The sequence below is a fragment of the Vulpes vulpes genome, chromosome 10 (genome assembly GCF_048418805.1).
Source record: "Vulpes vulpes isolate BD-2025 chromosome 10, VulVul3, whole genome shotgun sequence".
Taxonomy (NCBI): domain Eukaryota; kingdom Metazoa; phylum Chordata; class Mammalia; order Carnivora; family Canidae; genus Vulpes; species Vulpes vulpes.
In genome coordinates, this window is record NC_132789.1 from 947,429 (window position 1) to 962,415 (window position 14,987).

Sequence of the window (14,987 nt, forward strand, 5' to 3'; positions counted from 1 at the left end):
TCGCCGTGTTCCCAAGAACGTTCTCCCTCCTACAGAACTGCCTGGGTGGCCCGGCTCCTTGGTGAAGCTGGAAAGTTAAAAGCATTACGTGCCAGCATCCCAGCTGCGTTATGCCCTTCGGTTTGGGGCATTTGTGCAAGACTGGAGGTGCATGGGAGGTGGCCGCCACCTTCCTACTGCTCCTGGCTCACTTCCTGCCTGAAAGCAGGGCTGACAATTCTCTCCTGCAAGGGAGGCCCAATGCTGGATGGCCATCAACTTTGAGCTTCTTGGCATGAGCCCCTCCCCCTGCACCACAGCTCTAGGCAGCAGGTCAGCAGCTCTGGGTGGGGGAGCTCTGGGTCCTCCCATCCCCCCAGCTCCAGAGGCAGCATGAGGAATTGATGTCTCAGTGGGCCAGTTCTGTATTGTTCTAGGAGTCACTCCAGGCATCTGGTCCAGTCCAAAACCAGGTCCTTGAGCCCCCCACCCCCAACAATCTGTAAACTCCAAATTTCCTGAAGAAAATGTCCAACTATACACAGAACCAGTGACAGCTCTCTCAGGAACCTGTGTGGTCTCAGTACACACAGATGAGAGCAACTCACACCATTTCCTCATTTCCCAGGTGGCTGGCTCAGGTGCACATCTTACATGCTGGCCACTGTGGGGACCTGGCAGGCAGCTGAGCTCCTCCCTTGTCCAGGGGCCAGGGCAGGGAAAGGAGGTGCGGGGTCTTGCCCTCCTGTGTCCTTGGGATAACACTGCTTTCTGGCCTCTGGCCCCCTGACTATGCAGATCCTCGCCCTAACTTTGTATGGCCTTCCACACTCAGGGAAGGATCATACAATGGAGGACTTTTGGGGCTGGCCCCAAAGTCAGGCTTGCTCCCCTGAGGTTCTGGAGGGAGTGAGAGGCAGGGCTCCGCAGAGGGCAAGAGCTGTCAAAATCAAGTGGCCACTAGAAACCCATCAAACTGCTGATTCTGCGTCCAGGGCTACTCACACATGTGAACAAGGATGTATAAGGATGGTCTGGACAAATGCCTGGCAGCAGGCTGGACAGGGCAGACCATCTACACAATGAGCCACCAGCAAGAACAATGAAGACTTTTGGGGCTGCAAAGCCATGCTATGTTGAGATAGGCCAGTGTGTTGTAAGCCACTGTGAAGGGGGGACCAGATGGGGTTCAATATACACAAAGGGCTCACTGGGAGAAGCCACAAACCTCTGGAGGCCCTAGGAATGCTCAAGTATATTCATTACTTTAACATGCCACACACCCAGGGATCCTCCAAGGTGACTTAAACAGGTTATCCATTCATTACTTTAACAGCCACAACTGGGAGTTATCTACTCTAGAGGTTTGACTGGTCTTCAGACCAAGACCTTGCAGCCTTTCATGGGAGAACCCACAGTCCCAGCAGTTATTCAACTAATTTCTGTCCTCAGAAATGACTTAATAAAGAGCCCTGACTATCATGGGCACATCAGCCTAACACCAACCTATCTTCTCCCAACACACCCTTCCCCGGTGGCCCCAGCTCATCAGTTCAAGCATAAGGCCCACGTCACCCTTAAATCCTCCCTCTTGTACTCACCTCCAACCACCTGGCATCAGGAAGTCCAACTGCTTTTCTGGCTGCATACACCTACTTCACTCACCCTCTGCTCATGGGCCTCCCCCAGGTCACCACCAGCATCCAGTCTTCATGATTATACTCATGACACCTCATCTGTCCACCTGGAAGAAGCCCTCGAAGATACCTGCCCAGCCCTAGTGCATACACAGGTATGCCCATACACACTACATGCCACATGCATGCACATAGCACATGCATACAGGCAGGTACACCAGCACACAATCGCATGTGCATATGCATGGGTACTTATGGCATCGTCTGCATGCACACATCACGTGTACTCGCACACCTGTGCAGGTACACCAGCATGCCCACAATCACATGCATACATGGGTATATATGCCATACATCTTCCGCATGCATGCATCAGGTGTGTACTCGCACACCTGTGCAGGTACACCAGCATACACAAAATCACACATGCGTATGCATGGGTACATATGCCATCGTCTGCATGCACACATCATCATGTGTACTCACACACCTGTGCAGGTACACCAGCACCTGCACAATCACACCACTTCTCTACCTGAAACTATCCATGCCTTCCACAGACTTGCCCACTGCCTGCCCATCACCTGCCCCCCTTCCTTCCTAACAGGTCACTTTTATTCTGTGGTGCATCATGTACCACTTGTTCTCCCAAGTGCATCTCCCAGCATCCCTTGCAGCTAGACAGGACCGTGTGACATGCCCTTGACCCATGAGGGAAAAAGCTACTGATGGGTCTTCTGTTTGGAGAGCTCGGAGGGGCACATTCTGTCCCCTCTCCTGTCCCGCTCCTCACACCTGGACGTGGGCAGGGGTGGGGTGGATGAGACGGTGAAGGCCAAGTGCGGAAAGGGCCAAATGGACAGAGGAGCCCTGCTCGGGGTCAGGGATCACCCTGTCTGGGCTGTCTGGCTTCTGTACAGCCACCACCGAGCCCCATCTGAAGGGCTTGCCAGGAGCGCCCATCTGCCCTGGCCTCTACCCACCAGCGCTACGTTGTTCCTAACAGCACACAGCACTTCCTCCCTCTCTGGAGGCAAACAACACAGGAAAGACTAGGTGAAACGTACAAACCAGAGTGATTTAAACAAAGTTTGTCTTATTTAATAAGAAAATTCCTTCTTTAAAAAAATAGTGTCTTTACACTCTGAGGTGTATACAGTTAATGACAGCTAAGAACACACTCGCAACAGGTCCTCCTGTGATGAAACCCAACATGATGCAGGTCTCACGACCCTGAGGTGGCAGTGCCGCAGTGTGGCTCTCCTATGGTGGCAAGGACAGCCCGCCGCGGCGGCTCCTTGCACCTGTGGGCGACCCCAAGGCACTCTTAAGGCAGCCTCCACCTCAGTCACTGTCTTCTGGAGGGCTGGGCACCTGCAGAACAAGAGCAGAATTGTCGGGGTGCTGTCTGTGGGGAAGCTCAGCATCAGGGCCTGCCCCCAGCCTGCCCTATCATCGGGGACAAGTGCAAGCCCTGGGTCTCAGCCCGACTCCTGGTCTCTATGCTTACAGTTCAAGAACCCAATCTGCTCAGGGAGAGGCAGGGCTGGGGCCAAGGGGGTCTTCATCAGGCTCCACAGGATCCCCACAGGATGCAGTGCCCCCAGGGCAGAGAAAGGAGGGCTACTCCAAACTGCACAATCGCAGGCCCTCCCTTATCTACAGACAGCAGGCAGTGGAAGCCTGGCCCAGCAGGAGTCAAGCAGGGGGCAAGTCTGGCCCCCTGCTCCAATGTGTACACATGCTCCATCTGGCCTCACACTGTTGGGGAGAACTGGTCACCATCAACACAGAAAGAGTGGAAGATTTAACGTGATTCTGGAATGCCTGTTTCTCTTGGAAAAACTTAAGCTCTCCCAACGTGGTACTCCCCACAACGTGCCAGCCTGGTGGCAGTGAGACAGACCAGGAGCACTTCTGCTTGCCATGTCCAATCCCCATCACTTGACACCCCTGCCACTTGTCATCTCACCTGCACACCTGCTTTTCCACACCTTGCCTACCTTACCTGCATGCTTAAGTTTACAAGCCCAGGTGTGGAGGAAGGACAGTGCCTTTCTGGGTGTGCAGACGACAAGAAGCACTCTCCCAGCACTCCAGGTAAGCATCATCCTTGGAGAGTGGCTGGGCCCCCGAAGCACACAGCTCAGGGACATCTCCCGCCCCAGGGAAAGAACTCAAGCCATAGATGATGCTTAGCTCCAGGGCCCCAGATGCCCTCCTCCTAAAACACAACCCACAGGGATGAGCCGCTCTAGAGCCGTGACCCTAGCAGGATCGAATACATTGACCCCAGGACGAAGGGCCAGACAACAGCCCACCCAAAGCAGGTGGTAAGCATCTTGTGTGCCTCTCTCTAGGAACCCCAAGTCTCGGAACAAGTAGGACAACAGTGATGTGCTGAGGACCCAGCCATGCCAGCCCCAGAAGCACTTGACCTGACACCTCCAACCCACAAACGGAAAGGCAGACCACAGAGCACAGCCTCTGTCCAAGGTCACTAAACAGTGGGGAACAAGCACAAGCAGCATTTTGGGGTCACCAGCCACCCAGTCCAATGCCCTAGCCCTGCTTATCCGCTGCTGTGTGACCCTGAGGACCTGACACACCACTCTGTGCCTGAGCTTGCTTATCTGCATAGTAGACACAACACCAGTGCACAGCAGGTTAGAAGCTTGGCCGAGCTCCCGAGAGGGAGGGCCTGTGGCAGCCCCCGAACCCTGGCCTCCAGCCCCATAGCCACAGCCCCCACCTTGGTGCCTGCGCCCACTGCCATGTGGGCAGTGGCATTGAAGTCATGCACGGGCAGGGTGCTCAGCCACTGGGCCATGGACCTTTCGTGGCGCTCAGTGCTGATGATGGTGGGGTAGATGTGCTGCTCCTTGAATGCCGTGACCCCCGCCTCCTCCCGTGTCCAGTCCAGTGGCTCGTGCAGCCCATCGTTGCCAAAGCGCTGGTTATACTTCTCAAAGTGCACGCGCTCCAGGACCAGGCCAAGCCCTGGCGCCTTGGGCACATCCACCTTCGCATCCCCCCAGCTGCGCTCCAGCACACTCTCGGGGGCATAGCCCTTGACAATGGCCACTAGCAGGCCAACCATCTTCCTGATCTGGTGCGTCATGAAGCTCTGTCCCTTGACCTTGATTACCGCGAACTCCATGCCCTCCCGTACAAAAGGCTCCTCGCAGAACATATCCAGGATGTACCGCCGAGCGCTGGCCTCCTGGGGCCCCTTCTGCGACGTAAAGTTGTGGAAGTTGTGTGTGCCCTTATAGCAGGCGAGGAGCCCATTCACACGCTGCAGCGTCTCGGCACTCAGCCGATAGCTCTCATCCTGCACATCGTGGTCCTTATGGGCGAAGGCAAATGTGGGCAGCATGTAGAAGTAGGTCCTGGCATCACATTTGTTCTTGGAGTTGAAGCCGCCTGTGACCCTCTTCAGTCCTTGAGGGGAGAGGAGGCAAGTGAGGACAACACTTCCCTGCCAATGAGCAAATGAGCACCTGGACAGACAGCTTCTAGGCACTGAACCCACGCGTACCTGATGCTCAACTGCAGTTATGCAAACTGACTCAGTGGAAACACCAGGGGTGTTAAAACCCCAGGGTTTGCTGAGGTGCAGGCAGGTGCATGCTTGCCCTCTGCCACTGTCCACAGAATACATTGCAGACCTGAAACCATGCCCTACAAGTTGTTCTACGGGAGGCTACAGGCAGCAGCACATCTAACAGCAAAAACAAAACAAAACAAAAAACTAGAGCCAACTGAGAAAGAGAAAAACGTTCAAACGCGTTCTAGACCTTTGGCAGGATGAAGCAGAAGGCAGTCCCCGAAACACAGGAAGGCAGGTCTGCAGGATGTGAGGCCCCACACTTGGAGAGCTGACAGACCCAGCAGACACACAACACACAAACTTCAAGGAAAGGATGAAGACAGAATGAAGTGTGTGCTGTGCGAAGGTCTCCAGTTGTGAGCAGCACAGAATTGTACATGTGCAGACAGAGAATTTCCCTGAGGACAAAGTACTGGGGAGGACCAGGCAGCCCCCTGCCCTCCTCTGCCTGAGCAGTGCTTGGGCCTTCAGGGGTCAGTCTGGGCCCACACCGCACAAGTGGCCAGGCGCCTCCAGCCAGCCTGGCCCTGGGGCTCCTGCCCTCCTTGCTCTCGCTCTACTGTCCTATTTGATTTGAAGGTAGTTTTAAGTTTTCTTTTTTGCCTGGCATTAAAAATTCACTTTCAGGGACGCCTGGGTGGCTCAGCGGTTGGGTGCCTGCCTCTGGCTCAGGTCGTGATCCCAGGATGTGGGATCGAGTCCTGCATTGGGCTCCCTACGAGGAGCCCTCTGCCTATGTCTCTGCTTCTCTCTCTCTCTCAATCTGTCATGAATAAATCTTAAAAAAAAAAATTCACTTTGTCCACACGGAGCATCACCAGGGCACATCGTGCAGGCAGTTGTCTGCCGGGATCAGGGTCCAGGCTGCCCAACGGCCAGGCCCCAGGGCTACACTGAGGGAAACTGCCTGCCCCCACGTCACACTGCAGTGGGAGTGCCGACTATTGTGGTAACTGTACAGGATTCGGAGCTGTTTCAGCAAAACTGGGGCTGATCTAGGGACTACACTAAAGAGCTTCCCGTGCAAACGCTGGTTCTACGTGAGGAGAGTCTCGGGAGGGGACCCTCCCCCAGAGGCACAGAAGGACCACAGCAAAGCAAACAAAAACCACGCTACATTGAAACACAGACATTCAGTAGTAGGCAAAGTAACCAATAAGCGTTACCACCTTCGTGGAAAGAACCCCTTTACTTGCACCAAACACCCGGGGCAGCTTTGTCCATGATGGCACGGAAGCCTAGCACCCCTGGTAGGCACACGGAGAAACAATGTGTGGCACGCCCACATGACAGGGCCCGTGCACACCCGGCTCTGTGAAAGAAGCCAGACGTACGATCTGATTTCCGTTCACATAAAACACTTCGGGCTCAAACTAATCCGCAGCAGAATGCAGATGAGTGGCAGCCAGTGAGGAGGGGTAGGAGGTAGAGGGGTTCGCAGCCCTACCCTGGATGGTTCCACAGGTGTGTGCGCGCATCTAAACCCTACACTTAAATACAGCCTGCAGTATATATCAATTAAATCTCCATTTAAGGTTTTCTCAAGTGGCTGCCTAAAAAAAACCACGCTGCATGGGTTAGTAGCACAAGTGGCCATATGATACATGCCCATCAGCACCAGGGCCAAGGGGACTAATGCAGGGGTGCTGCTGTCGTCTTCAGACACTTTGAGAAGTGGGGTGAGTGGATATTAGAGAAGGACGTTCTAACAGAGAGCCACCGTGGCTGCCTAACAGCCGGTGCGTGAAGAGGCAGATGGGCGTGGAGCCGAGACAAGGTCAGGTGGCCACATGGCCTGGCCTGCTACAGAGGATCTACCAATTCCTGCTTTAACCCTCAAAGCAAACACAAAAACCACAGTGAGGTACAGCTAACAAGGCAACCAAGGTGATAATTAGATGGAATTAGGAAAAACATTCATTAATCCAAAAGAAAACAGAAAAAGGAGAACACAGAACAGAAAAGACAAAAAGAAACCAATGGCGAGCTCTACACCAACCAACCAAGCCAAAAGCACAGAAACACTAATGGCCTGGACACGCCACTCAAAAGCAGAAAATCAACTGGACAGGACTGTCTCAACAAAGACCTAAAACTCCCATTTAACAGGCTGCTTTTAAGAGGTTAATTATCACCCCAATTTTAACTTTACCAAACCTGGATGTTCATGTCCAGTGTTTAGCTGAAACAAGGTGCTGCCACAAAGGGAGGTTCCAAGTGTCTATCCAGCTCATCCCTTTGGGGACTAACCACCACTTCTACCAACCACTACGCAATCGCCCCAGTGTCCTAATTCTGCACCAGGGCAGTCTGAGGATTCACGTTCCTGCAGGCCCAGCCACCATGCAGCACTCGGCCTTGCAACGCTTACCCAGTATTCTTACCCAGTATCCGAATGTGAGGTGGAAGGTGGCTGTTGATCTTTTCTAAAATGTCATCAATCAGCCACACCTTCAAGGACACGACCTGGCCAGCCGCAGACACACCCTGCAAAGGAAGCAGAAGGGTCAGGCACACCCCTCCATGAGGTGGTTTCCTTAAGGACCACGCCAACGCCGCATCATTTCCTGCACAAGATCTGGGTTTAGGAGCCCATCTGAAGGGCTGGCGATACATGAGGACGGCGCTCCGCACACCAAGGGGCCAGGCACAGCACAATCGCTAAGGATCACTGGTGGCTGCAGAGCCCAGTGGAACACAGCACACCAGGCAGGTGGGAAATAAAGGCCCCCTCATACGTGCTCCACACCACATAGGGAAAAAGAGCACGCATTTTAGTCAGGAAACCACCGGCCAAGCAAGGAAGAGCGGTTGTCCAGCCTCAACCACGGCTTTGCTGTCCCCACTCCAGGTGCCCGTGGTCACCCGTGCTGCTGACACTCCAGCACAAGCCCATGCCATCTGCACCCATCTGATCACATGGGCACATCTCATCTCCTCCCCTCGTTGAGGGGACAGTGGATACAGCCCAGAAAGCCTTTGAGAGATCCCCCACTCACAGAACTTCCAGGCCAGCACATGGCTGTAATGTCCTGGTTTGCCCTGAGCTACTGCTGCCGTCTCTCCCTGGGCCACGTTTTTGAGCACCATATCATGGGTGTTCAGCACCAATGACAGTGCAGGCATCCACCAGGGATCTGGAATGTGTCCCCCACAAACCAGGGGGCGACCACTGTGCCATCTAAGTCTCTCCCTCCTCCTTGCTCTCTAAAAAACAATTGGAGAGATTGAGGAAAAGAACAAAAAATGAACAATGAAGATGCTACCCAGACTAAGTCCACTGCCCCCAGGTCCACATTCTCTCATACAGAGCATCTGGCCACACACAGCCACAGAGGGCATCAGACAGCCACTCCATGAGTGGGAAATACACAATGGATTTCAAACAGTTAGATAAAAAAACAACAACAACAAAAAAACGAACGAAAAAGGGCACCTGCCTGGCTTGGTCAGTGAAATGTGCAACTCTTGATGTGAGTTGTGAATTTGAGCCCCAAGCTGGGTGTAGAGGTTACTTTAAAAAACAAAATCTTGGGGTGCCTGGGTGGCTCAGCGATTGAGTGTCTGCCCTGAGCTCAGGTCATGATCCAGGGTTCTGGGATCGAGTCCCACATTGGGCTCCCTGCTCAGCGGGGAGTCTGCTTCTCCCTCTCTCCCTCTGCTCCTCTCTCTCAAATAAATAAAATCTTTTTTTTAAATCTTAAAAAAAAAAAAAAAAAAAAAAAAGGAATGAAAATAGATGGCACTGCTATGTTTCAGTATCCCTCATATGTGTCAATGAGAACATTCTGTATGTGCTGGTGGAGCAGGAGAGACCGCTAAGGGACCTGGAAGATGAAAGTGTCCTCAGACCTGCTGCAGGGACAGCGCCACAACTCTGCAAACACATCAGAATCCACTGAATAACACAAGTGGGCAACCTGGAAGGGGTGAATCATATTTCAACAAAGCTACTTTTTAAGGAGTCTGAAATAAACAAACAAAAAAGCTATCATTTATTCTTCCAATGGGCTGAACACATGACTGCTGGGACGTTAGTATCAGAAGTTTCCTGTGTCTTCAGGTTCCCCAAACTGTAGGAGGAAAACATGTTGGAATGGAACAATCTCTGACAACAGTGGAAATTAAGCACCATGCTCTGAAACTCTCTCTCCATTAGCTCAGGCAAATAGCTGCTTTTCTCCTGCCCTGGGAACAACCAGAGAGCTGTAATTAGAACAATTAAAGAGTAAAGGAAGACTTAAGGAAGCACAGGACCCTAGCCTGCACCACAAGAAAGCTTACTGCATCACCTGGCACACGAAGCCCGGGATTGGGTACCTCTGGAACCGGGTGTTCTTCAGCTGCTCAGGATCCTAACCTGCCCATGACTGTGTCAGAATCCCAGGGACATCAAACAGGCACAGAGGCATCTCAGGGCTGGGGCAGAAGACATGCTGTGAGCTGTGCCCCACCCGCCTGCCCAGCATCCCTCCATCCTCCTCTGGGGAGCTCCTGCCCATGCTGGTCCCATACCCAGGAGCACAACTCGGCAAGACCACCCGGCATAGCTGCCACACCGGCCACGGCGGAGCCCAGGACAGGTGTGTGAGGCAGTGAGCCAGCGTAGTGGGACTCAGTCTTGGGACTGAGCAGACAGCATCGGCCACAGCCACTGAGGCTGCCCAGTCTATGAGTCGTGGCCCCTGTGGTGGTGACATGCTGTGAGCGTGGAGCACACAGCGCACTGCTGTGACACGTGCACACATGCAAACAATGGGAACTGTGCTTTGCTGGCTGTATTTACATTGATTATGTGGTGAAAAAAGACTATCTTGGATAAACTAAGTTAAATAAAACCAATGACTAACCCCAAAGCTACCTGCTTCCTTTCCCCTCTTGGAAAACGGGACATCCCATCCTATGCACCTGGCATGCCTGAGCTGCGTGGGCCCAAGGCGGTGGACATTGTGTCCAGACGCTGCCGAGTGCTGCGGAGGACACACACACTGGCAGCTTCAGGTGCTGCTAGAACCTGCAGGGGGTACACAGAGGCGGCACCTACCTTATCTGTGCGGGCGCACCGCTGGAAGGACATCTTCCTCATGTCTTCACCATGGTTTTCAGGAATACAACCAGACTGGACCAGGGCAGACACTAAGTCATCTTCAATGGTCTTGAATTGTGAGGATCCAACATTCCTCTGAAGAAAAGAGTAGAAAACCAATTTTTTTCACTCAGTCACTGCCCACAAATGGGAACCCTGAGCCTGGGCCGCTCCCCGTAGGGCACCTGAGTGCTGTGCCCACACCTGCGGCCCTAGGGACACAATGTGGCTCTTCCCCGACCCTATGGCAACTAGGACAGGTACCTGAGAGTATCCCATCTCTAGAAACTCCCCACCCTGGGCAGCCAGGTGAGAAGCTGACAGAGGGTGTCACCCAGGACACGAATCCCTCCCACCCAGTCAGATCTGAAAGCAGCGCCCCTCCTGCCACAGAGCCGACTGTGGTCAGCAGCTGTTGGCTGCAGAGGGACACCCCCCGCCCCCCGCCCTTAGCAGCACAGTGGGCAGGAAACCCACTCCAGGATGCTAGGGCTAGACCCGGCATCCCTGGCTTCTCACAAACCCTTCAGCTCGCGTGAGCAGCCTGTACGACTACTTGGGACTGATGCACAGCAGGGAGGGACACCCACCACTTCTAGAACCTCCTAATAACAGTACCCCTTCTCAGCGTGCCCTAACCATAACCCAGGGCCTCCAGGTCACCTTCACGTGACCACCTGATGCTTCTCAAAGAAAACATTCCCCACAGCAGGGACATGAGGGGGCCCCCGAACACTTTGTCCGCTGAGACTCAACAGAGTGGGAAGTTCTTCCTGAGGTCTGACCGTCTCCCTGCACGCACTGAGTCATAAATGCTCCTCAGACACCAACACACATGGACAGAGCTGGGGCAGTGGGGAAGGTGGCCGAGGGGCAGTCTCTCCATCTGTCCTTCCATCAACTCTGGGATGGAGTTGCCACTGTCAACTCTCCACCCCTCACTTCCCTAAAAGGAAAACTGGGGCAAGCAGAAGCCGTGGAGACACAGCAAGGTTCTGAAGACGTGCCTAAGGCAAAATGCACCTCATCAAAATCCCTCTCAGAAAAGCAGCTGACTGCCCACACGCAGCGGCTGGGGTGGTCCGTGCATTCCCAAGGCTACATCCCCTGGCCCTGTTGGCACAGGGGACCCAACATCACAAAATCAGTTTTCCGGGTGCGACCCGACCTGAAGTCCACTTCCTACTCCCACGACTCATGGTGAACATTATCACGCCCTGGGAGAGCAGGCACAGGCGTATTAAACTTGCTGCAGCTGGACGCTCCAGGCATGGCACCGAGTTTCCTACTGACTCAAGCTTCACCGAGATCAGAGAACAGACAACCGAGGTTTCGGGGCTGATGACAGGGACAAGAGCCTTCCTGCACCTGTGGGGCACCTGCGGCCTGTCAGGACGGCACAGGGCGTTCTGCTCGCACACAGCCTGGGCCTCCAGCTTCTGATGAACACCCGCAGCGCCCGCCCAGCCCCTCGGCCTCAGGAGACAGGAGCCCAGGAGTCTCAGTCCCCTGCCCACAGCCACAGGCCGGTCCCCTGGCTCCGAGGACAGTCGTGAAAGCCCCAGGGGCACCTCCTGGGACCAGAGCAATGCTCAGGGCTGCTGGGACTCCGGGCTGGGCGCTGCCCCAAGCGATGCGGCATCTCGCGGAGAACCAGGTGAAGAGCGACACCCTGTTCCCTGAACGGCCTCGCTGCACAGATGTTACCCGGAAGTCGCAGCCTGGGCCCCACAGTGGTCCGCAGGGGAGGGAGCCCAGAGGTCAGCGCCCCCTTCCCCCCGGGGCGGGCCTGGGCGAGTCCTGGGGCCCGCCGCCCGCCCGCCGCCGCCGCCGGCCTCGCCTGCATGCCGTGGTAGCCCTTCCCGGAGTAGGCCACGAGCAGCACGATCTTCCGCTTGGGCAGCTTCCGGTGCGGCTCCGCGTCCGGGCCGGCCCTGCGCTTCTTGGCCTGCTGCTCGGCGTCCTCCCAGGCCCGGGCCCCGCCCTGCCAGCCGCCGCGGGCCTTGCGGTCCTGCTCCAGCGCGGCGCTCACGAGGGCGGCGGCCCGCACGTCCCCGGCCATGGGGCGGCAGCTGCAAGGACACGGCGGTGAGCGCCGCGGGCGGGGCGCGGGGCCTGGGGGCGGGGGCGGGGGCCCGGCCGGCGCGCCGCGGTTACCCGAGCAGGTGCCGTCCCGGGCGCGGGCTCCACGGTCCGCAGACTCTCCGCAGGGCCCCGGCCGCCGCCCGCAGACTGGAGGCCGCCATGCGCGGCGGGGCGCGGGGGCGGGGGAGGGCACGCGCCCGGCCCCCGCCCCGGACCCTCCCCGGGCCCTCCCGCGGCCCCCGCCCGCCCGGCCCTCGCCCCCCCCGCCCGCCCGGCTTCCCCTCGGGAGGCTGCCGTCGCCGGGCCACGGGGACGAGCTCTCACCCGCACCCACTCACGGCGCAGCGGACGGAGCGGGACCACGTGGCCGCGGGCGGAAGTGGAATGCGCGGCGGACGGCGGCCGGGCGAGGACAGAAGCCGCGGGGGCGGGGCTTGCGCGGGGCGGGGCTCGGCGCGGGGGCGGGGCTTGCGCGGGGCGGGGCTTGCGCGGGGCGGGGCTTGCGCGGGGCGGGGCTCGGCGCGGGTCGCGAGCCGGGGGAACAGGTGCTCCGCGGAGCGGGCGCCGCGGGCCCAGTTCCGAGGCTCCCCGGGCCGTGGCCGCGCTCCCCGGCGCCTCCCGCCTCCCGCCTGCCCAGACTCGGCGTCCCCTGGATCCGAGGCGCCCACGCGCTCGCTCTCGAGACACCTGGCGACGCGCGGCCCTCGGGAAAGCCTCGCGCGGGGCCGCGGGGCCGCGGGGCCGGGGCGGGCGAGCGACGCGGAGGGCGTGGGGCGGCCGGAGGGGCCCCGCGGGGTGTCCGGGAAGGTCCCCAGGGGCGGCCCAGGAGCGCGGCCCGCGGGGCGGGAGGCGGGCGCCCAGTGACCACATCCAGCGCGGGGAGAGCCGGCACCGCAAAGCCCCAAGGGCCCCGGGCCCCCGCGCGCCGCTGACCGGGAGGGGGGGGCCTGGGGAGCGTCGGCCCGGAGGGACCGGACGGCGGCGCCGGGCAGCCGGAGGGGGTGCGGCTGGGGGGGCCCAGGGCTGCTGGCCGGGCGCTGAGCTCAGGTGCGGGGATGGAGGAGGAGGAGCTCAGGCAGGCGGGCCGGGACGGCCCCTCAGGACGGCCCTGCCCTCCCCGGGCCCAGGGGGCAGGGAGCAGGTCGGGGTGACCTGGGAGTGGGGGCTCAGCAGCTTAGGACGTCCTGGGCCCTGGGACGCCGGTGGCTCCGCGGTGGATCATCCGCCTTTGGCTCAAGGTGTGACCCCGGGTCCCGGGATCGAGTCCCGCGTCTGGCTCCCTGCACGGAGCCTGCTCCTCCCTCTGCCTGGGTCTCTGCCTCTGTGTCTCTCATGAATAAATAAAATATTTTTAAAAAAACAACCCTGTCTTGGGCTACGGTTGCAAAGAGCACCTGACCTTGGCACAGGGCCCCCCACCCTCCTTCCTTAGACTCCTGCTGTGGAGAATGAGCCCTCCCCACCCCAGCACTCGCTCTGAGGTCATGGCTCACCTTGGCACAGGGAGCTGGACATGGGGCCCCAGGCTGAGGGCACCTGCAGGAGTCCAGGACCAAGACAACTGGGATGGCTCCAGGTGGGCAGAAGACTAACCCAGCCACGGAGCGGGGGGTGGGGGGGGGTGGGGGGTGGGGGTGAGGGGGAGTGGGCGTGATGCAGAGGCTTCAAGCTGTGCCCCTGGGGCAGAGCCTCTCCCTCCTGCCACCTGAGCTAAGGGTTCTCCGGTGCTGGAACAGAGACCCAAAGCAGGCGGGGGGGGGGGGGGGGGGGGGGGGGGGGGGGGCCCTGTCAGGGGCAAGCCCAAGACCCCAGGCTGTACCGAGTGCAGCCCCTGACTGGGGAGCTCCCAGCCAGGCCATGAGGCAGGAAGGATGGAGGCACGTATCCCTGCCAGAGGCCTGCTCCGGGGTGTTGGTGGGTGTGAAACAAGCAGGAAGGTCAGCACCGTGGTAGGTCAGAACTGCCCACTGCCAGCTGACAGAAGCCCCCCGTGACCTGTTGTGTGGGGACTAGGCCAGCACACCTGTTCCCTCCTCAGACCCCGCCAGCTAGGTGGCTGGCCTGAGCTTGGTCCTCCTGCCTGGGCCCCTGTGTATGTGCCTGGAATGTGCCAGGGAATAGACCTCCTGCAGAGTTGTCCCAGCCCAGGCCTAGCCCTCCTGGGCCTGCCCCTGACCACCAGGTTCTGGCACAGCGACATTGTGACGTTTATAGCAGTTTCAGCCATAATTGCCCCAAAATGGAAGCACCAAGGTATCCTTCGGTGGGTAACTGGATAAACAAAGTGACCCATCCAAACAATACAGTACACTCAGAGCTAGAAGGAAAACGAGCTTTGGAAAAGACACAGAGAAACCTTAGCTCCGTCTTATGTCAAAGAAGCTGAAAAGGCTGCACACCGTCTGATTCCAGCTCTATGACACTCTAGAAAAGACCAGGGCTTGCCAGGGGGTGGGGGAGGGAAAGGAATGGGCAGAACAGAGGATCAGGGGCGGTGAGGCTGCCTCGGTGCCGCTGATGAGGGACATGCATCATCCGACAGGTGTCCAGCCCAGCGATGGACAGCAACGACCATGACCGGGAGTGA

The 14,987-nt window shown here is 57.7% G+C and overlaps 1 protein-coding gene across 3 annotated transcripts; it reads right to left on the reverse strand.

Annotated features, from left to right (window-relative positions):
• Nucleotides 1-2,692: 2,692 nt before the first annotated feature.
• On the reverse strand, nt 2,693-12,791 carry PUS1 (pseudouridine synthase 1). Of its 3 annotated transcripts, none has more exons than XM_072722600.1 (6): nt 12,725-12,791; nt 12,156-12,387; nt 10,274-10,411; nt 7,614-7,716; nt 4,369-5,060; nt 2,693-2,990 (listed from the first exon to the last, which is right to left on the reverse strand). In XM_072722600.1, exons 2-6 carry the CDS (start codon nt 12,375-12,377, stop codon nt 2,961-2,963), a joined length of 1,185 nt encoding a protein of 394 aa, XP_072578701.1. In that variant the 5' UTR covers nt 12,378-12,387; nt 12,725-12,791; the 3' UTR covers nt 2,693-2,960. The 3 variants fall into 3 exon arrangements, with proteins under 3 accessions (XP_072578701.1, XP_072578699.1, XP_072578700.1); XM_072722598.1 differs by having other exon boundaries at nt 12,739-12,757; XM_072722599.1 differs by lacking the exon at nt 12,725-12,791 and adding an exon at nt 12,473-12,684.
• Nucleotides 12,792-14,987: the final 2,196 nt, after the last annotated feature.